Genomic DNA, 23,981 nt, shown 5'->3' with positions numbered 1-23,981 from the left:
TTGTTTGCAAATACCATCGAATTTATCCGATATAGCTGCTTAAGATTGCCATACAGTGACTTACAGTACAACAATTAGCCTTTGTGTACCCAAGATCTATGTAACTAAATGTAACAATCTGTCCATTGATAAAGCTTTGATTAATTAAATACTTGTGTATATATTTATTTATTGAACAAACACAAAGTAAAGTCAGGCTCCTTAAAAATGTATTTACACAAAATTCTTTATTAAACATTTACATAATAATAATAATAATAATAATAATAATAATAATAATAATAATAATAATAATAATAATAATGAACCGTTTAGATAAGCACATAATATATGCATGTATAAATTTATTAGCCTATATGAATTCTGGCCTCTAACAAATAAGGTAATTACAAGATACTATAAGATATATATTGTAGTACTATTTTTTAAGTGCTATATTACACCAATCACATATTACACAACATTTAAACTATTTACAGCCATAAAGGAACTTCCTTTGCATGATATGTCTGTGCTTGATTTTGATGCAGTCTTTTCAAGTAGCTGATATTTATAAAAATCTTCTGGATTTTTTTAAGCTCCATCTCTGCAAGCTTTGTTTACGATGTCCTGATCCAGCTTATTGACTCCAGCACAATACTTTTTGTTGATCAAAAGGCTTCATTCAGGTTTTGTAGAAACCTTTGAGCTGAGGACTGAAAGACATAATCATCATTAGTATTGCCATTTCGCCAAACTTATACAGCTTTTTATTTCGAGTTCACAGCTGGCAGTGGGTGAAAAGTGAATACAGTTTACAAATAGTACACATTCATTCCACAATCCACAAAAAATCCAGTTTAAATAAGTTGTTTAAGTGTGAAGCTTGAGAAAGTTTAGGCTTGAGCAGATGAGCTTGAGAGAAAACGTTGTTTGGACGTTCAGCTAATTAGTCAATCTGGTGTAAAATAACCGCATATACAGTAACGCATACATTTGTAGTTGCATAACGTAATCAAAATGGCTTCGGAGGGTTGAAAAATATTAACTACTACTTTAAATCGTAATTACTAATAGCAAAATTGTACTATAAAATAATTACATTTACACAAATTTTTTTAAATTTATATTTAGACTTACTCATTACAAATCTCCAAGGTCTCTTCTTACCTCAGGAAGGCATTGACGGTACACTACGAAGCAATCTAATGTCCTCAGTTTAGCATCTAATCATCATGTTGATAAATGTAGATAAAGCTATCAATGCAGGTAAAAAAAAAAAAAAAACAATGGCAATTTGTCTACCGCAAATGTCACATGATACACAGTTTAGTGAGCAGTATAGCCAACTGTGTGTTTTGGATAAGGACCTGTCACCAGACTGTGGTTTCATACCTGAAGATGAGTATCTCTGGCCAAGATCAGCCAAATATATCAATATACATGTATAACCAAAGATTCATACAAAATAGAGAGTCTATTTTTTTGTGAATTTGTAAATATACATCACCTAGACAGTAAAACAAATTCTAATATTTAATGGTATTAATGATATTTTAGTTCTGAACGCCGCTTTATAATGTAAATCAACAGTACATGGTATTTGCTTAAAGCAATTTTAAACTTTTTGATTCAATGCTTTTTTTTGACTGAATACATTTGAATGATTTTTCCGTATTATTTTTATCATGAGGCAAATTCAGTTAGTTAGTTTAGTTTGGTAAATGAAACACTAACGCAGTACTAGTTATTAAATGCACTTATATTCTGGTCTTTTGGGGGTAAAATGTTTGCTACATTTTTAATTCTTTGTGCGAATGCAGTCAGTTGTATTTCACTGAATCTATACTGCCTATAAGAGGAACAAGAAGGAACAAGGAATTAAGCATTTCCACATACATAGATACCTGCACCTGTGCGCTTAGCATTCAGAGAAAACATTAAACACAAAACCTTTATATGTTACGAAAAATATTTGATCACATTATTGCATAGTACAAATTTTCTACATTTTCTGTATGTTTTTTTTTTTTTTTTTAATCTGTTTTATGACTTTAAATCATACATGATTTCCATATGCAATGAGTGTGTCCTATTTAAGGGTTAGTATCAGATTTTAAAACTAGTGTAAAGTTGAAACTAAGCAACCAAACGTACTTCTTACAGCAGCAGTATCTCCTCTTACGCCGTCTATACTTCACCTGTGTGCAAAGAACGACAGGAGGTGAGAATTTGTAAAAAGAAAGAATAACACTGCTGATAATTACTAATTACTGATATTAGTATACGGCACTATCATAATAATGTTTACCTCTCTGCACCTCCGGACATAGATGACAGTTATTACGATGATCAGGATTAAAACCAGAACACCAACGACAATTGCTATAATCATCCAAATATTCACTGGAGCGTTCTCTAAAAATACAGAACACACGGAACAATGTTAGACTACAAACAGTACCAGGTCCTTCTTAATTTCTTTAAGTGATGGACCATTTCTTCCAATCTTCTTTAGTTTTTCAGTTGCTTGATTGCTGGCTTAGAATGCAGGTCAAAATTGGCTCATAATTAATTCGTGATTGCGATTTTGCTTTTTGTTTTTATAAGACATATTCAGGAAACACCAAAGAATAATAAACAGAATGACCAGATTTTCTGTACTTGGACATGGAGACGGCTTTCTATGCAAAGGAACATTTAATGTTCTTCTGTTGTACACTAAATATCCCTCAGGATATTAAAATGTATTTTACTATCATATCGTGCTGTTCAGCATCAGTTTGTTCTGTATATAAAATGTACTGCAGTGTTTCGTTCAACATCTCTTATACAAAATCTTCTTTTGTTGTTTTTGCTTGTAAAATAAAACACAGAGAATCAACAATATGGCAATGAAACATTTTGTTCAACTGCTGTAACCTTTATGTGTGTAATGTTTACTGCCTGGTTCTGTGTCATAACTGATCTCTATCTGAATCGGTCTATACCCGTGTCCTGATGTCTTATATGCACAGACTGCAAGTTAAACATTATGTTCTTTTAGTAATATGTAAAAAAAAATTACCAAAAATGCTTAAAGTGCTTTACATGAAATATTTTAGACTATTCTACCAAAAAAATGAACACCATCAGGAGCCAAGGATTGGCCTACAGCTATATTTCCTTACCAAATTTCAAACTGAATGTAGCAGAAGTAAGCACTGTGGAATTCTTTTTGAGTTCGCATATCCATCGCCCTCTGTCCTTCGGTCCTACTGCAGGAATTGACAGCTGCATTGGATGAGGTTTTTTGAGATTTTGCAGAGATGAGCCATGGGGGGTAATCCAGTTCACTTCCAGGTCAGAGCTCATGGGGTGACCCAGAGTGCAGGTCAAGTTTAGTGGATAGCCTGCATATATAACTTTGCCTGCTGAAGAAATAACTACAGGGAAAGGCAAAAATTAGGGGCTATATGAAATAGTTCAGTAATGTAATTTTCAGACAAATCATCATCTGTGCGTAATCCTGCATTTTCCTACTAACTCATTTCAGTGCCAGTTACACTCACCTTGCAGCACTTCTACTTGCACATTCCTGCTGATTGTTTGTGATCCAAACTTCAGATTGCAGGTGTAGGTCCCCCTGTTATTTAAAGACACTTTGGAAGTCTTCACATCAAGTACAGTATCTTTTACCTCTGACTCCATGAGTAAAGTTTGTGTGCCATTGTGGGACTTCCAGGCAGCGGAGGGAGTGAAGTTTAAATCAAGGAGAGTGCGAGGGAATTCAGAACGGTTCAGTGGACTGAAGCTCCAACTGCCTTCTGTCACACCTACTTTATTTAGTGTGGACCAGGTCATTTTTGAGGAAAAGGAACAAGGGATATTTAAATTATAGGCGGAGTCATGTGTGTAAATGGGATCCGGTGTAGAGGGTGCAAGATCTGGGAAAAGAATAGGGAAAATATGCTTTATTATATATGATTGCTCAAATTACAGTTTCCTGCTCTGCCTCTTCTGTTATGCTACCTTGGTAAAATCAATATATCTGGACACATCTTGACCAATATGCCAGACAATCTTACAGGTTGGATAGTCAAAAATTGTCCGTCCACAACTGCATCCCTCACTACTAATATTGCAACACAGGTAGGACCAACTCATTAATTACAGCATTCAAGTCTATAGTCTTAAATGAAAATGCTCAATAATCACATATGGACAAAATTCCAAGGTGTCCACATACTTTTGACAATGCACAGTTGTTTCAAACAATGTACATAATTATAATAATAGTAGGTGTCGATTCTTAGATGTTAAGCTAATTTATGGATCAGAAGTGCCTTGTTCCACATCTTCAACTGACTGTATTAGACTGTAGAAAGGACATTACTTATTATCACATACTCTGGTTCTCATGATATAGCTCACTCTGTGGTGTTTATGATTTATAATCACACTCCTGGTGTCACCCAAATGAAGATGGGTTCCCCTTAAGGTTTCCTCCTCATACCATCTAAGGAGATTTTTCCTGGCCACAGTCGACCCAGGCTTGATCATTTGGGATAAATACACATAGTTCACTTATTTAAATGTTTGTTCTATAATTCTTACATTCTGTAAAGCTGCTTTGAGACAATGTCCATTGTGAAAAGTGCTATAGAAATAAACTTGAATTGAATTGAATAGTAAACCACCGTATGTCCACTTGAATAATGGTAGAACTGTGTCCTATTCAATCTGTACTTACCTACAATGGTGACATCAGTCATGGCTTTCAGTGTAAAGCCACTATTATATTTTAGTTCACAAGTCCATTTTCCACTGTGTTTGCCAGAAACTGTTTTCACAGTCAGAGTGTTTTTGTTCATTAATTGTTGTCCAGTATAAATCTTATTATCGGGCCCAATCCATTGTACACTTGAGTGAACAAGGACAAATGCTTCTTGATCAATTTCACAGGACAGTGTGAGAGCGGCATTGACTAACAGTGGTTCCTGTGCGTGTATCCTTACTGAAAGTAAGAAAAAGAGAAGAAGTTATCTAATCTATCATCTTTAGCCACATCGTCACAAGTTGTGCAACAGTAGATAAGTTTTAAATGTATCTCAAGATTGATATTTTAATACAAACCGTTCTGTTGCTTTGCATTGACATCGATTTACAGTAAATATGCAGATTAAATAGTGGTTCTATGCATGATTTCACAAATTAGGTTGCCATCTGTGTTCCACTTATGCTATATATTTACTATTACATAATAAGGACATGTATGCTTTAAGGTTTATATTTTGTTATAGTTTTATTGATTTCTTATTAAAACTTAACTAAAAAAAACAACAGGATGGAAAAAAAAACATAAGTCAGTGCTAGGGTCTTGCTTGTTCAAGTAAATCCCACAAAGGGGCCCATATCTGCCAAAATAATTCAGATTATTTTCTGAAGTTTTTCAAAGCGAGAAGATTAGTCACTTGTGCTAAACACATCTTCAGAGTTGGTACATGAGATGATGACCATAGAAAAATATACGTCTTTGCCAAATAAGTAAGACAATTTAATAGAGTGTAAATCAGGTTTATATGTTTAGTAGTTCTTTGTTTAGATTTGTTTTATTGTTGGGCAAAGTTTCAAGCATGCAGAGCATGAAACCTAAAACTATTCTAAAATATCAGTTAATCTTTGTGACACTTTTGGCATGCATCATCACATCAGTAAATTATACATCTTGTATAGTAAGCTTTAATGGGAGAAGCCGACAGAAGAAGCTTTACATGTTTCCTCTTTCACTACTTTCTTCTCATTTATAGCTTAATTCATGTTTTTGCAATTTATCTCCAGATTTTGAGTTTTCAACAAACCCAGTTGCTATTACACTGCGTTAACATATATTTGTATACGATAATATAAAATGCACATTGGACTGTTTTAGTAATGATTAAATGGTGAATATTCAATGCCTAAGAGTTATTCCTAATACTAAATGGCACTCCAAGTGTGAAATCATCTATATAACATATGGTAAATGCTGTGTACACATCCTTTATCATATGTTTTATGAACTCAATATATATCAACAGATCTCTGTCTTATTGACTAAAATCTAACCATTTTAAGGATTGCATCACTACATCTTACCATTATAAAGTTTGTATTTGGTTTCATACTCATGCATAAGTTCATGCTGTAAACATTGGAAGGTCCCAAAGTCACTAGCATTAACACGTGAAATGATAAGAGAAAAGTCTGATGAAAGAGAGATTCGCCCCTGCCACTCAGTATTCTCTGTCATAAAATACACAAAAACAAATTAATTAACTTTCAGTTTGTAAATGCAACATAAAAATTCGATGAAAAAATGAATAGATCCTTGTTACAGCCAACCTGCTTTAATAGTAGGATTTGTAGGGTTCCTACGAATCAATGAAATACCATTGAAGGACCAGTGGACGTGAACGTTTTCCTCTTTCCCCCATTTCGTCCTGGGAAGAGTAACAGGGTTACCTATCTGTGCTAAAATCATCTGCGGTTGTGCTGAGAGAGAGAGAGAGAGAGAGAGAGAGAGAGAGAGAGAGAGAGCGAGAGAGAGAAAGAGAGAGAGAGAGAGAGAGAGAGAGTTCATGTGTGTTATTATTTTTTGAATAATTCAGCTCCGCTGCAACACCTGCGTGTTAGAGAAGGAAAAAGTAAGGGTAGATTTATAGAGAGAGGGAACATTTAATTGTCAAATCAGTTTAATCATATGGCCCAGATATTACTGAATGTATTATAAAGAATCTGTCTTCTATTATAAGTTCCAAGCAAACAGTTAAAGCACAGTTTTGTACATAATTAAAACATTTCATTTAGTAAGCATTTAAAAAAGACTTAAGATTGACTGCATGTGCTTTATGACATAGGTTTAAAATTTGGAGGGATGCATACAGTGTATATTCACTGACATAATGTTTTATGTGGAAAATCTACAGAAACCATTCACGGTCAGAGTCGCAATGATGCAGAGCTGATTTTAGTTACACTGGGGGGGTAAGGATACACTCCGAAATAGATGCCAGGGTTGCATTGCAAGGTATCACACAAAGACACACATATTTAACATAGCCACTTCACCTCCTGACATGTTATAAGAGATACATTTGGAGGGAATTTGGAAAAGCAACTGTAACAACATATAATGAGAAAGAGAGAGAGAGAGAAAGTGAGAGAGAGAGAGAGAGAGAGAGAGATAGAGAGAGAGAGAGAGAGAGAGAGAGAGAGAGAGAGAGAGAGAGAGAGAGAGAGAGAGAGAGAGAGAGAGAGAGAGAGAGAGAGAGAGAGAGAGAGAGAGAGAGAAAATATTGGAGGAATGTTCAGTGTGATGTCCCATTCCAGTTTGGACTGCATGGTTGGTATTAATATTTGCAGCTGTCATGTTTCCTTTAGTTAGCACATTCTTTTCAGATACCTCTGATCATCAATACTATTCTATTGATGGTGTTTGTTAATTAATGCAGTGATTCTGAATGATACCTGCTGCAGATGAAGATGAGTGAGATGAAGCCAGCAGAAGTAATAATAATTCCAAGAACATCGTTTTGGCTATCAATTCAAAAGAGTAATAATATCCTGGGGAGAGAAATCATAAATATGATCATCAATAGATTTACATACATTTATTACACATTATTTATTTTTACAGAGCTCACATTTTAAATCCGACAGATACTTGTCTTACAGTTAAGCGGAAGGAAGGGGCTTGTGGTGGGCTCAGATTTTTCACAAGATTGAGTAAAGCAAGCGTGAGAGACAGTAAGCTTTGCGGTGGGCTTTGGGTTACAGACATAAAAAGCAAGGGGCATCAGGCAGGGACATGAAAGAGAAGCAACTCTGAAAGAGGGTGCGAGAAAGCGAGCTGTGGGGGGTGGGGGTGGGTCTGAGATTGTGTCAGGAGTAGATTCTTATCCCTCTCTTCTTAACCTCCTCACCTCCTCCGCCCTCCTACACACCCCTTCTTCCTCCTCTGTTCCACGAAAGACGGATCTCTCCACGCTCAGGAGGAGAAAAAAAGATGCCACAAGGCGCTGTTAGCGGTAGGCTGCGCTGGGAGTGTGGTGTACAGCATATGGAGCTTTGTTGTGTGTGAGATTTCTGCAAATCTCCTCCATTTCATTCTTTGTGTGCACACTGATACTGTAAAAGGTCTGAATTTGCACAATTAACATTAGAGCTGGGTTTTTTTCCATCTCAAAAGTTTATTTTAGAAAAAATTTTACTTTTTGGAATGTTTTTGTTATTGACTTTATGAATGCATCGGATGAGAACGCATTCATTACTCAGCATTAATTTCCATTGGCAAATTCTCAATAATGACGCAAGTATGATTTTATTAGTTATAATTGCACTTGACGATTAGTTCCCAGAAGACAAATAGCATTATTGTCTCTATTAATTTTTTGAGAAGGGGTTTTCAGTGGTTAAGATATCGAGTCTTGAGTTCAAATCCCAGCACCACCAAGCTATCACTGCCACAGGCCCTTAACCCTGAACTCCTCAGATGTACACATGAGATGATTGTAAGTCATCTCATGTATACATTTGTATACATGTATATCTATCTATAAAGATATACATGTATTTGTATACATGTATATCATTTGCCGTGAAGGGTAAATAGTAAAATGTAATACTATTAAATAAATAAATAAATAAATAAATAAATAAATAAATAAATAAATAAATAAATAACAGTAACTGTTTTCTGAATGTTTTACTGATTTCTTTATTGACTTAACTGTATTGCCTTTAATTATTTGATTTTTATTTTATTCCGCAATAATCATTGATTTATTTGTAAAAGTTGTTTACTTTTTATGCAAATTAGAAAATTTTTCAGTCGACAGTTTAATTATGGTGAGACATTTTCATGTAATTAATTTCTTAATTATAAGAGTGTTTCAGAGCTTAACATTACCGTTAGGATCTATTGGCACATCCGTGTACATTCTTTATGCGGTATTTCTTTTAGTGAAATGCCTCGTTTTAAGTTCTACATTAAAAATAATATTACTTCCACACAGTTAAAATATGTGTGTCTGAAGAAGGGCTATTTGTGCTACACTTTTTTTTTTTTTTTGCATGAATGTGTTCAAATGTATTTAAAGGGAACTTACATACCCACATTATTCATTTGTAATAAAGTTTGTCTATATGACATAATTGGAGATTATGGTAATAAACTCACGACGAGCTGCCCAGTTCGGTCATATCGTCACCCTCGTTTTTAACAATATATCACACCAAAAAAAATTTAAATAGTGACACAATACAAAAAACATGATGTTTAATGTTTCTTATTCAGTGATAGAATGAGTCTTGAATATCTTAAAATCATCAGCAGCAGAATAAATATATAATTTTAATATTTTAAATAACCATGCATACGATTGGATTATGAGGCGCATATTTCTGATTTCTGAATGAATTGTATTCCTTCCTTAAATCAGTGGACGCTGACATTAATATGATATTTCTAATAAATGATCATAATCTTTCAAATATTTACCTGTTCTCATACAGTTCATACACACCAATGTTTTTCTTCTACAAGACTGCTGATGCATGTTTTCCCACAATGCATCAAACAGTAACTTTTCTGAAACCCATTTATGGGATGTATTATACAAATACATCAGTGAAGCATTTGTCATCATTGAAGTTTTGTGACAAGTCTATAGACTGAAATACTGAACTGGATTAGGCAAAAAATAAACTAAATTAGTCAATAGGAAAAAAAATAATAATAATAAAATATATATATATATATATATATATATATATATATATATATATATATATATATATGTACAATATTACAAATAATCCAAATAATCTTAAATAAGCACAGCAAATATGGAGACAGCGAGAAAGCTTCTTGTGCTTAAAGAAAGGCAGCGGTATGAAAAGGTGTTGAAAAAGGAAGTGCAGTTAAAAAGACGAAAGATGTAGAGATAGAAGAGAGCAGAAGGCTGCACCTGACGACTTAACCCAGAAAAGACAGATGATCAGGCTGTGGTCAGAGCCATGGTTCAACAGAAACAATGCAATGCAGCAGATTCGAGCATATTGAGGACATGTTTATACATTTTAAAATGACTTCAAATCCAAATTCTTGTAAAAACTGACATGCATGACGTGCATTATGATTTAGATATATGATATTTTGATAATATGATATAATATGGCAGTAATTGTATTACGGAACAATTTTCGAATCACCCTTTACAAAACCAGAACCAGGATTCTGTTTTATCGCACCATGAAATTAAATAATAATCGTGCATACATTTTAAATTACTTCAATCTCATTAATTATGTGAATGAAATCTACATATGTATTAAGTAATAGAGGAATAGAATGTGACATCATCGTGCAGTAAGCGAATAGAGAAGTGAGCATATATTCTCCGAAAAAGTATACTGTTTTTTTGTCACCGGAATGGTACGCTTAACTTTTATTATATTAAATATGTGTCTTTCACCAGGAAATGTGCATATAGTGTACAAAAAATCTATTAAATCTATTAAAATTATAATTACATTTAAGAGAGGAAAGAATATTAGTACACTACACACATAAAAGTGCATATTAACGATAATAACAGAAAAAAATACGCTTAATCGTACAGCCCCTGCGTCAAGAACAAGCCCTTGCTTATTACCCTTTTCAGTGCACTGGGAGTATAGATGTTTGTGACGAATCATAATTTTGTCATTTAAAATGTAATGATGATGTGAAAATATCGAAATCAAAAAACGAATCTTATGTGATTGTAATATTAATGAGTTTTAATGACTAACAACAAAATATTAATATTAAGGAATCTCATCCAGGCCATCACCGAGCAAAAATAACAAGTAGAACAAATAAACAAACAAACCATCAAACAAACTTGTAAAGAGATTTCTGCCAGTAAGTATATGTACCTGTGAATAATTCGAGAAGACTGTACCTTGATCATCCGATGTTTGTCACTCCCTCTGTGCTCATCAGCTCTGTTCCTGTGCAAGCTATAGCGGTCCTATAAGGTATGTTGACCCCTCCCTTCCCTCTGATTGGCCTAACAGGAAGAACAAGATGTCCAGGATTAGAATAATGTCAAATCTTTTGTTTTTGATTAGCTAAAAAACGATGACAATGACACTCATGAATATTGATGATTACTGATCATCGTCATGGTCACAGTTCTTGTGGATTTCTCGTTACCTGTCGGTACCTGATTAACCTCATATTAATAATATCGTAGTGAAGACGTACCCGCTGATATAGCTTAAAAGATACGTATATAGGTATATGCATATTACATATATGTAACATGTAATAACGCCACCATGCATATATTGTATAATTGTGTTAATGAATAAAATATATGTTCAATCTTGTTAATATAATATTGCAAATTAATGAAAAAAACTAATAAAATAAACAAAAAAGCCATTATTTTTTATATCAGTGACTCTGATCAGTCACTTGTTTTGTTAATTAATTTTATATATTGATATTCAGTGTATAATTCACTTGATTGCTTTATACTTAGTAACGAATCGCCTCTGTCCACGCAGCACAGTATGGTTTATAAGGCATTCCCGTTTAGTCTTTTTTGCAGCTGAATAAGGAATAAGGAATTCCGATTTGTAATCTTCTACTTCAGTGGAATGAAGAATTATAGCATGACTTGAGATGCGTCATTTGGTGTATTTATGTTTTCTCTTCAATTTTTCTGTTCTGCTTTTTAATAATGCGACATCAGGAGAACATCAGATTCTGGCCTTACTTACATATTCCTTTACTCTACACTATTGTTATTGTTCTAATGCTTTATTTAGAGAATTAAGAAATGTTAACAATTGACATTAACAACTCGGCTGATATGAACAGCTCACAATAAACAACAACGGCGTATTATTTGTTTTTGAAATTCAATAAAACCGAACAATGTTTACAGAGAGTTAATCCATCCATCCATCATTATTTAATAATAATCCATTACAGAAATAGAGGCACTAATTGGAGATGTTCTACATAATTACCTATTTTTTTATTTTTATTTTTTTACCCTTTTTCTCACATTGTAGTTCAGACCTCGTGTAAACCAACGCTCTGACTCTGTGCATTCATTTATTTTAATTAAGCCTGTTAACATGAATTCTATTTTACAAATGTTTTATTTAGACATTTTACTTTTAAACGATTTTAGATTATCCACAGGTTCATTTGTGCTATTTGGCAGCAAACGGTGTTGATGGGTGGGAGAAAAAAAATGTTTTTACATTAATGCTGACTTTTGATTTCGTTAGAAAAAAACACATATTAAATATCTTGTGCTTTTTTTTTTAATACAGAGTCCCTCAACTTCTCTTTTTTTTGCCCACTTCCATATTTTGTACAAAATGGTCTTTGTGAAACATAGGTTGTATATAAGTCCAAGAATCGACTATAAAGAAAAATTGTCATTCGCATTTGGATTCATCATACTGAAATTTTCACAACTTCACAGCTTTATTTAGGTTGTTTATTAATGCAAACGATATTTGTTGAAATCATCGTTATGTGCCATTTTACTAAGGACACTAGGTGGGTTTCTATTTATAACCCGTTCAAAATATGCAATATAATATAGAACTGATTTTATAAGAGTATAGTCTAGTCTATAAAGTTATACAGTTAAAAAGTTTAAAAAGTTTTGATAAGTGTAAAGTTATACTCTATAGTCTAAGAACTAGTTTTACAGTCTCAGGCTAACTTCGCGGTTTTACGTAGTAAGTTCTAGGAAGAACACAATATGGTTAGTTCTTTTTACTGACATGATGTTATGTACGCATAATTTGCTAAATAATGATATAAGAAAATGCAAAAGCAATCTTTCTTATTCGTTAAATAATTTCCACAAGAGTAGGTTAGGGTTTGATAAAGTTTACTCACACTGTCAGTATGAAGTATCATTAATGAGTGTGGCTCTCTGCTTGCGAATTCGCAAGAACTCGCATGAACGAATGTTTAAAAAAAGTTAAGTTGTACTTGTAATGAGCCAGTGCATATTCTCTCCTGATTACTGTAAAAAGGCTCTAGTGAAAGAACAGATACTGTAATCATAAAGACTGTTCTGTTGTCATTCCAAGATTCACAAAATATACATACATCCTTTCAAAGCACTTTGTACTGTACGTGTTCACTGTATTACAGCTGATTGATTATTAATCTTATCATCCAGTTTAATGGATGGGAATGGAAAACTTGTGAATCTGCTGTAATCTCTTAAACTTTCTTCATAATGTCTTCTCATGGAGAGCTTTTGTGCTCTGTCACATGGGGGTTTGCTCTGAAAAAGTAATCAGCCTTATAACAATGTCTATTATTACAAAATGAAGGTAGAGAAAGAAAGAAAGAAAGAAAGAAAGAAAGAAAGAAAGAAAGAAAGAAAGAAAGAAAGAAAGAAAGAAAGAAAGAAAGAAAGAAAGAAAGAAAGAAAGAAAGAAAGAAAGAAAGAAAGGAGGCAGCGAGTGACAAAACACATTTCTGCACGTTCATTTGTTCAGGAAATGTTGATAAATTGACAAACATCATTGTAAAAAGACGAAAATTATAGTTCAGGATAAGGTGCAGGAGTGACTCTTATCAACATGTTCAGGTAGATAAAGAGAAAGTCAGCCTCATACGGAGTAACAACGTGCTTCTGTAGGACAGGGGTGGTTTGCTTAGGGGAACCACATGAAGGTCAAAACAAACATGGCTCCTGCCTCACATCTGTCTTTGAGGTTTCACCCTTCTTTCATTTGCCTCTTCCTGCCTTGCTTAGTAAATCTTACAAAAAAAAGAAGAAAAAAGAAACTTGCTCATGTACAGTAGCTCAATTCTACTCCAGTTTTATTGGGTAGTCCATTTAAAGGATATTTAGTGTAGAATTTAGACAAAATATAACATAACAATAGAGTAGTTGGGGAAACCTATAGAACCTCTGATTCACAACCCTGAAATTTTCATATAAGGTGTTTTGAGAGGAAAGACCCAGTTGCAAGGGATCCCTCATTACTCATACTGTTTGAGGGAGTAGGGACTGAAAACATAACCATTACTGAAAGAGAGAAAGACTGAAAGGAAAAGAGGAGGAGGCGATTTTCAATTAGTCATCCTCCTCAGCAACTGCTATAAAAAAAAGTTTGAACATGTTTTTGTAAAATAGTGCAAACGGACTCAATTCTTGTTGTTTCAGCCTTTTTTGAGAATCTGAAGTAATAGATTGTAACATACTAAAATTAGCTCCTGGGGAGAAACCATTCACCCACTCCTTACCACCTATCTCCATGCAGCAATCTCTCTCTTTTCTTTCAGTAATGACTTTATGTGTTCAGGCTACATTCTGTCACTAAGGGGATCCCTCAGACACGCATGTTAATCATCATGAACTTTCAGACATTCCCACACTTTGCTCATTCGAGACTGAATTAACCCACAAAAATGGCTATAAATACATTGATAGACAAAAATAAAGTCATGAAGATGGACAGTTGAGTTTCGCCAGAAAATATAGTTCTATAGAAGTAACGCTAATCTCTTTGCTTTTTTTGGGGGGTAAATCTCTTTCAGTCAGTGATGTAAGTCACCGTGGGCTTTAAATGTACACACAGTAAAATGTCAGTGGAAAAAAGCTGGCTAAGCTGAGTGACATTTGGTTTCCTTATTGTGAAATGTAATTGAATATCTTCCATTACAAATCTCTCTCTCTCTCTCTCTCTCTCTCTCTCTCTCTCTCTCTCTCTCTCTCTCTCTCTCTCTCTCTCTCTCTCTCGCTCTCTCTTTCTCTCTTAACCACTGCATGTACTGTACAACATGGCTTCTCAATTGCACATTGAAAATCAATTGACTTAGCTCAGTAAAATTTTCTTTTAAATTTTTTTTTTCATTTTCCAAAGTTCTTTTAATCACCTGCACCTTCTATATGTCACCGAATTTCCGTTAATGAAGATATTTAAGGATTGGTCTTGTGGATTTTCAAACCTCACAAACGTCATTTAAAGCTTTCTTTAGAGCAGAGGCTTTGAAAAGACACAAATTTGGTTTATACTATGGCATTATGTATTGAATCGGAAGGTCAGAAGATGTGGATCCTTGTTCTATAACAGCACCTCTCTGGCAGTAGCTGCAAAACAGTTCACAGGTTTATATTACTAAGCTCATTCTGATTCAGGTTTTCATTTCTATAGTAACAGCAAAGCCAGGGATTTGTATGGCGGTTCATTCATATTACATTATATTACAAGACTATATTGAATATGGTGGCATTTTCTGTGAGAAGATGCTTATTAAACATTTTTGGCAGTATTATTCAGTGTCAGTGCTTCGTAACAGTCAGAAGCAAAGCTGTAACTTTTATGCTTTGCGTTTTCACACACAGGAAAGGCTTTAGTGTTTTGTGTTTTCCTGACAACGTGACAAACTACATTTGTTTTTTGTTTTTTTAAAAACCCTTGTGAAAGAACACATATTGTTACCATTGTTGTACTACAGTGGTACTTATTAGTTTCTGCTCTTCCACAATATTAAAACATGAATCTACATGAAAACGCATGACATATTTCTCTGTAAAAATCAAAAAGTTATAATTGCTGAGGCATAAGTGAAATAAAACACTTCATGACATGCTGTTACAGAACACTGCATTATTTTGTGTTTTTTAAATATAGGACCCAGAATTTAATTTCTAAGTGACAGAACTATACCTAGCGTACGTTGCACTGTCGATGCCGATACAGTTACAAAATTAAAATGTGCCGATAATGTGTGGCTCTATTCTAGGTGTGATTAATGAGACAGCACTGCTAAATATAATTGTTAAACAACCTATATACTCTGTTTTCTTTCTTCATAATGAATTAATTTAGGCAATAGCTTAACTAACAAACACTGCAATGGGGACTAGAAGTACCCAAAAGATCTAAAAGAACCCAAAAAAACTTCCATTCTGAGATATTTTGGAACGTAAAGTGTGAGTAGCAAGTTCATTAATTGGAGTAATATCTTTGATAAGCATTTTGTCTTTCTCATTTGACCAACATTTCAATAAAGCTAGTGAGATAATAATTCATTTAGTCAAAAACGTCTGTTTAAACAGTATATAAATGTTTAAGTGGCAAACATCGGACATGAACAATTCTCTTTTCTGAACAATAAAATACAACCAAATAATCTTCAACTAAAAGCAGTCACAAACATGTAGACAAAATTCAAAGATTTTGGCAACATGTCAAATAATTTTAAAGGATATTTCATTGGCAAACAAACAATCAGGTCTTTACATTATGCTAGCTAATTTCCAGGCATGATTTATTTTTTGAGACTCCAAAAGTACACAGCTGTTGACACACTATTTATTTATCAATTTCTTTGCACTATCACACATTGAGCTCTGTGTATTAGTGGGCGCTGCACCGTCACTTGAGGATCTCGTGTACCGTAACAACTGTATATAGTTGAATAGACCATTAAAGCCATTTGACAACTTCTTTCTCACACAGCACAAGTGCAAAACAGCCATCAAGAGTAAAACTTGTTAAAATGCTATTGGATCTGGATGTAATTGAACATTTCATCATGTAAAATACATTATTGTTGTCGCTTTCAGAGCAACACAAGCTTTTATACAGCTTACATGTAAAGAGTGTTACTGTTAGCATTATCATTAAGGGGTAAACAACATCAGGAGATTTTTATACAAGCTGAATCCAGGGAATGCAATGATTAAGAGTCAAACCCAAGCACTGTATGTGTAAAATGTAATGTTCAAAGAAACGCTTTAAGTGAAACTCCACCAAACTGTAGCCAGAAATTAATGTTAAGTTAATGTACGTTAAAGTACGAAGTGTGTTGTGCCTCGTGATGAACTCGTCTTGAAAAGGAAACAAAGTCAGCTGCTTTAACCGTCTATAGCAGCACCTGAAACAAGGCCTTCTTCAGAAAACCTTGAAGAGACTAAAATGTCTGCAGAGATGAATAGGCCACGAATGATTTCTAGTGCTTCTGTAGTACAGAGTAATTATATATTAATAACTTGATGAAGTCTGTGCTAGTAAAAGTCAAAGATAATGGCTGACTGACTACCTGCTCCTTAAAACTGCTTCTGTTTTGCTTTAATAAAACTTCCTTCCTTTTTCTAGAATATTGAAAAATACACAACAATGTGCATTACATAATGACTATTCATAATGCACAATATACACAATAAATTACTTTTTTTTTCCTAAGCACAGCTTCAGAATGGAGCTTGGAGGCCCTCGTGATCATTACAGTTCTTATGAGTGAACGCCATCAAAAACAATACATTACAGACATAGACGCCATACAGTTACGAAAGCTATCAATGCTCCTTGCTCCTCTCCAGCTTCACGGTCTGTTCAAGGCTGAAATATAGAACATCTTGTTTCACCCTAGTCCTTTACATTCCTTTTACATTTGGAGCATTTTGAGTGCTTAATGACATTTTAGACTGTTTTAACTATTCAACCGTACAGCAAAGTGACACAAGTAGAAAAGAGAATATGAGGGTGTAGGAACACACCCAAAAAAAATGGGTGGTATGTGTGGGCTTGGGTTGAAGTGAAAAGGAGAGAAATGTGTGTATGACACATTGTATGAAAGAGGGAATCCTAGTCTCAGTATGAAAAGTAGTCTTGGGTGTACATGAGTGGATTCTATACTGAAATGTGTAGCTTTTACCCTCACTTATAAATGTATAATTAGTGAACTTTGTTCTATAATTCTTACATACTGTAAAGCTGCTTTGCGAAAATGTCCAATGCTAAAAGTGCTATAGAAATAAAATAGAATTTGAATTATGACTGACAGGCTATTTCTGGGTTATTTTATTAGTGCACACAAAGACACAGTAACACTATAAACTTTGACATCAATACACTATATACACTATAAACTTTGCCATCTAGAACAGGGGTCACCAACATGGCACCAGGTCGGCCGCAAGGACCACATGAGTCGCAAGTGGGCCTTTTCTAAAAATAACTGACTATAGCACCACTTACCAGTGAGCTGCATCAAATATTTTTTTAAATCACACTTGCATTGGTGTGAATTTGAAAATGACAATATATATATATATATAAAAAAAAAAAAACTTCAAAAAATGTTTCATATTAGATCTAGAGCTAGCTGGTCTCCAAATTGATTTTTGTATGTTACATAATTGATAATCTGCACAAACGTGATGCAACATAGAAGTGATCATTTGAAAATGTCAATACCTGCAGAGATTTAGCAAAATAAAGTTTTGCATATTGATATTTTTCTGTTTGCTATCTTGTTAAATCATTGTTGATAATTATTGTGAGAAATCATTAACATGATTAGTGTCTTCACATAGATCAATATCATTCATTATTAATAATAACATATAATTAAAGGTAAATTGAGCAAATTTGTTATTTTAGAAGCGTGTATCAAACTGGTAGTCCTTCACATTAATCGGTACCCAAGAAGTAGCTCTCGGTTTCAAAAAAGGTTGGTGACCCCTGCTCTAGAATATAGAAAAATACACTACAATGTACATTACATAATGACTACTAATAATGCACAAGGTACGCAATACATTACGTTTGTTTTCCTAAGCACAGGTTCAGAATGGAGCTTGGAGGCACTCGTGATCATTACAGTTCCCATGAGTAAACGGCATCAAAAACAATACATTAAAGACATAGACGCCATACAGTCAGTTATGAAAGCTATCAAAGTATATTAGTATATTATGTATGGCAAATGATTCACTGGTCAGGTTAGTGTGAGACGTACTGAAATCTGAAATAATGCATTGTAAACAATCTAAACAATAAGAATAAATCTGAAATGATAGAAGATTACCTATTATTCTATTAACTCCTGCTATAGACGGACAACCCATCCAAGATGTATTCCTGTCTCATGCCGAGTTCCCTAAATAGGCTCTAGCTCAACCACAACTCTGACCAGGATGATACGCTTAGATGAATGAATTAAAAAAAAAGCAAAAAAAAAAGCATGAATGCGTATTTCTGCCTGTATATGTTTAAGTCCTTCTAGTCAACCCATTCCTTAGCCTTTCTGTCTTGCGTTAGTCCACCTTGTTTTTTGTGGTACGTCTCGCTATGTTCCATTTTGCTCGAGTGTATCTTGTTTTAGCTCATATAGTGTTGTTTGTCTAAATTCAATCCAACATTCTTTAGGAGATTTTGCTGTAACCCGTCTTGCTTTTGAGTCCATCTACAGACCTTGTTTCATTTGTACACATTGTTTTTATTCTTCTTGCTTGCAGTCTGTCTTGCTTTAACCCTTCTTGCTTTTGTTTATTTAATGTTTGTCTGTCTAGTTGTGATCCAGTTTGCTTTTAACTTGTTTAGCTCAAGTCCATCTAGTTTCTTGCTCGTCTTGCTGAAGTCCATCCTTCTATAGTCTGCCTTACTTGCTTTTGTATATCTTGCATTAACCCATCTTGCTTTTTTGTCATTTTGCTTTAGCTCGCTGTGTTTTAGTACGTCTTGTTTTGGTCTCTCTACATCTTGCTTTGGTTCATGTTGCTTTAGTTGTCCAGCTCGCTTTATTTCATCTTGTGTTCAATGCAATTCAATCTCACATTCATCTGACTAGTGCATTGAACAATGGACATTGTGACAAGGAATCATTAATAAACTAATAATAAATATAAATATAAATAGTATATATATATATATATATATATATATATATATATATATATATATATATATATATATATATATATATTTATATATATATATATAAATATATAAATATATACTATTTAAAAATTTAACTATATACATTTTAAATTCATAAGAATTATCCCTTTAGACTATGTTACTTCTTGTCTTCCTTTTGTCTGTCTGTCCTTTTGCCACAGCCTCTTCCTCAAAATAAACTGATAATACATTTAATTATCTACACTAGATGTGTAGTCCACAGTTGCAACCTTTATGCTAGCACAATCTATTGGCTCTGTAATGCTAATATGGCAACATATATTCAACTTCATACACACATCTTCATCAACTTCTTTACAACCTCTAATTACTGCAGTTGCAATGAAGCAAATGAAATGTTTATATTTGATTTTAATGTAATGATTTTTAACTTCACTATCACTGAAAACTCAAAATATGGAATGTAAATAAAATTGAAAGAATACACCTTTATTTTATTTACGTGTTTGATTTGTCTGAATGAAAATGTCGCATGGTCAGTAGATAAAACTTGGCTTTTATGGTTGTTTTCATCTTATATACTATCGTCTATCCTTGTGAGGATGATATTCAGAAATTCAAGAAACGTGTTCGACACACGGTGAAATCGAGTGCCAACAAGGACCACTGTAGACTTGTCCTGATGGCTTTGTGGAATATTGTGCGTTTTGCTCAATTAATAAAGTTTAACACCTGAATGTGTATCCCTGTGTTTCCTAAACGGTGTCGTTAATTTTATAATTGAACATACAAAATGTGTTTTTTTTAATACTGTTTAACATATTTATATATATTACATTCTGTATTCAATATTCAGTATTGTTTGTACAGAACTTTTATTAATAATAATGTTTTGAAAAAGCAACACAAATTCACTAATAGATTGGATCTCTATCAGCAAGCCAGAAGAAGAGTGGCAGGGAAAACCTTCCTGAGATGATATATAAAAAAAAAAACATAAGAACCGATGCTTTTAAAGCATAATAACATTATTAATATTTTTATTATAAAGTCTCCAGCTGCCATTTTATAATTACAATAGCATAGGTTTGTTTTCTTTGTGTATCAGGTACAGTTAAATGAATAGGCACCACTTGTACAAGTAAAATGCAAAGGTAAGGAATATTTGTTGATTGACAAAAAATGAAATGTTTAATCATTTTCAAACATATTCCCCAGTGAATGTTAGGTATTATAATGATCTAGCAACCGATAACCCTAGTGTATTCGAACTGTATAACTTACCATCTCAGCGTATACATACTGGCAAAGGGGAAAGAATAATAACGTGGACGTTAATCTTTAACAAATGAGCTCTTTGCTATGTCTTCTTACTTTCCACTTCTATCATATCATTAATGACAAAAGCAAATAAAGTCCTTAGTATTTCAGATATTAAGATCCTACAAATTTAATGGCATTTAGATTTTAACATTATAAATAAGCAGGTGTCACAGTAACACTGTCACAAGTCTGAGATTTGAAAAATACATGAGCTCATCATAAATATGACTGAATAATAATTGTCAGAAATAAATTCAGCAAGTTATTGGCTTGGTCCTGTGTGTTGTTCTATTACTATGTTGCGATGCATTTGAGAAAATTAATACAAAATTAATACAAAAAGAAACAAACAAAAAAAATGTAAGACAATGGTTCTTCATTCACTGCAGTTCCACAAAACCATATAAACATAGAATTAAAAGAGCTTGGACTCGATACACACCTATAAATTTCTTATCAGAACCGTGAATGTTTACGTTTTGATGAGGCCTATGTGCTTATGGACAGAATCCAACAGCTATTTACTTGTTATAAATACCCATTACTTTTTTATATTCTTCCAACTTATTTTTATCTGTATTTATATGCTTATTTCTATTCTTACAGTTGGTTATCATATAAACAAAGTAAAATGCCACATACGTCTACATATGCAACAGTCGTTATTGCATTGATTGACAACAGAACCAGTAATCACATGTTTAATAGCATCACTATAAAAAAAAAAAAATATATATATATATATATATATATATATATATATATATATATATATATATATATATATATATAATACACAGTTAAAGTTTTAAATCTAACTCAGTGAGAATGTTAGCACTATCTCAGCTACCATGCGATTAGCAGTTTCTTGAACTAAAACCAAGTCCAAGCTCGATTGAGGCACATCTGAGAAAAATTGTACTAAGAATCAGAATTTTGATATAATTAAAAAACTAGTACTTACAATGTTCATGTGATAAAAGCAGTTCCTTATGCTGAGCCTCACAGAGCTCCAATGACATTAAAGTTATTTAACGCTGAATGAACAAACACACACATACACACACACACGGGACAGGAAACAGTGCTGTCATCTGTCTCACTACTGAAGAGGACTGTGCTTAGTTTATCTTCACCAGCAGTGTCAGCTTTTCTACACTACACTACATGACAACCTCAAAGTTCTCTCCTCCCATCAAGACCACCATCAGAGCCTCCAGGTGATTTGTGAGTGTTTAGATTCTTAACAGGTATAGGTCTTTCTTTCTTTCTCTTTCTATCTCTCTCTTTCTCTCTCTTTCTCTTTAGCTCTCCTCTTATGTCAGCCCCCACCCTTCACTTATATTGCAACCGTGTTTCCTATGCATCCCTGATTAGAAGTCGTCACAACCTTGTAGCTGCTGTCAACATTGAGAAAAACTTTTTTTTTTCTTTTTTTCTTTTTTGTACACTCTCTTATAGCTGTTTTATATGTGTATTAAGATATGTGCACCATCTATACCATTGTATATTTTTACCAAAAAAAACCCACACTGCTATGTGCAATATATATTATTTTGTACAGAGATTTTTGAGCTAATATCTTTTCATTATGGAAGATATATATTTATATACTTTTAATAATAGAAAAATAATAATAATAAAAAATATAATTATAATAATAGAAAAATGATAATGTATTTAACTGAGTTAGAAATGAGAGTCTTTGTACAATCATAATAAAAAAATATATAAAATTATTAACTATTAAAATTATATATTATAAAAAAAAATATATATATATATATATTCATCATCATCATCATCTTCTCCCGCTTATCCATAATTCGGGTCACAGGGGCAGCAGTCTAAGCAGATTCCCAAGACACTTCTCCGTGTCCAGGGATCGGGCTGTCAACTGTCAAGGCCCCCGCCTTCGACTGCTGCCCAATCCTCTCAGCACCGGTCCCTTACGGTCCCTCCTGCAGGTGGTGAGCCCACGGGAAGCATATATATATTCACTTTTAATAATATATAATTTTATATATATTTCTTTTTTTAATACGATTGTACAAAGACTCTCATTTCTAACTCATTTCTAACTCAAGCAAATACATTATAATTTTTCTATCATAGTGGTTTCCTATCAAAACCTCACTGGTTATAAAATGAGCAAAAATAAAAACACACCTCTGAGTCTGTACTGTGCCACCATTTATTAGCTTTTGCAGCTGTTTGGGGATAAGCAGGAAAATTCCCTTCTATAGCCTTCTTGTGTGGAAAGGTACTGACTCGATCAGTAAAAAGTTTAAGTTTATACACTAAGGCTTCTATATTTAAAGAAATTATAAATAATGGTTTCTGTCTGTGAGCAATTTTTTACTTCAACCACAATCGTGAAGCCATAATGAATGCATAATGAATTTGGTTCCTATCAAGAATTCTTCCTCACATTGTCTGCTCCACTGTTACCTCTAACTTGTTCATTAGGGATAAATGTATGATTTTCAAATGTATATTATGTTAATCTATTTATTTCTGTAAGGCTGCTTAGCAACAACAAATATTGTTAAAAGTATAATAAAAATAAAATGGAATTGAATCGATATCTATTCGAAAGAAACCAAAGCAAAATTCTATCCCTAGTTTATATAACAGATTCATTTACTTATTTAAATTCATCCTAATTTCTTGATGAATTTTTTTATTTTAAAGACACGTAAAAGCTTTATATAGTCCCATTTTTTGTCCAGGAATGTATTCCTGAAACGCATGGTGCCATGCACAGTGAAACCTGGTAAACTGAAAGCAGTACTGACTCAGACACGTGAACAGATAATATAATAAGTTCCTGACGATTTTGTTTGCAAAACCTGGACCCACACTGAGTGCTATTGTGTTTGCTTTCTAAACCACTAACATATGTGTCAGTGTTTTAACCCAGCACTCAATGAGAAGTCTGTATGTGTGTGTGTGTGTGTGTGTGT

The 23,981-nt window shown here is 33.5% G+C and overlaps 1 protein-coding gene across 1 annotated transcript; it reads right to left on the bottom strand.

Annotated features, from left to right (window-relative positions):
* Positions 1–559: 559 nt before the first annotated feature.
* Positions 560–22,327, bottom strand: cd4-1 (CD4-1 molecule). The gene is made up of 11 exons (XM_083554958.1): positions 21,980–22,327; positions 10,947–11,054; positions 7,468–7,563; positions 6,343–6,492; positions 6,097–6,243; positions 4,712–4,975; positions 3,531–3,905; positions 3,150–3,404; positions 2,291–2,397; positions 2,137–2,180; positions 560–695 (listed from the first exon to the last, which is right to left on the bottom strand). The coding sequence occupies exons 3-11, from the start codon at positions 7,526–7,528 to the stop codon at positions 665–667; spliced, it is 1,434 nt and encodes a 477-aa protein (XP_083411084.1). The 5' UTR covers positions 7,529–7,563; positions 10,947–11,054; positions 21,980–22,327; the 3' UTR covers positions 560–664.
* Positions 22,328–23,981: the final 1,654 nt, after the last annotated feature.

Source organism: Silurus aristotelis (assembly GCF_946808225.1).
Source record: "Silurus aristotelis genome assembly, chromosome: 1".
Taxonomy (NCBI): Eukaryota; Metazoa; Chordata; class Actinopteri; order Siluriformes; family Siluridae; genus Silurus; species Silurus aristotelis.
This window is presented reverse-complemented; position numbering and strand designations above follow the sequence as displayed.

Excerpts from the sequence above, each read along its gene's own strand:
- cd4-1 (XM_083554958.1), bottom strand. The coding sequence starts at position 7,528 with ATGTTCTTGGAATTATTATTACTTCTGCTGGCTTCATCTCACTCATCT. Across the intron at positions 6,493-7,467 it reads CTCATCTTCATCTGCAGCAG|CACAACCGCAGATGATTTTA; the intron begins GTATCATTCAGA and ends TCTCTCTCTCAG. Across the intron at positions 696-2,136 it reads AGATACTGCTGCTGTAAGAA|TCCTCAGCTCAAAGGTTTCT; the intron begins GTACGTTTGGTT and ends TATGTCTTTCAG.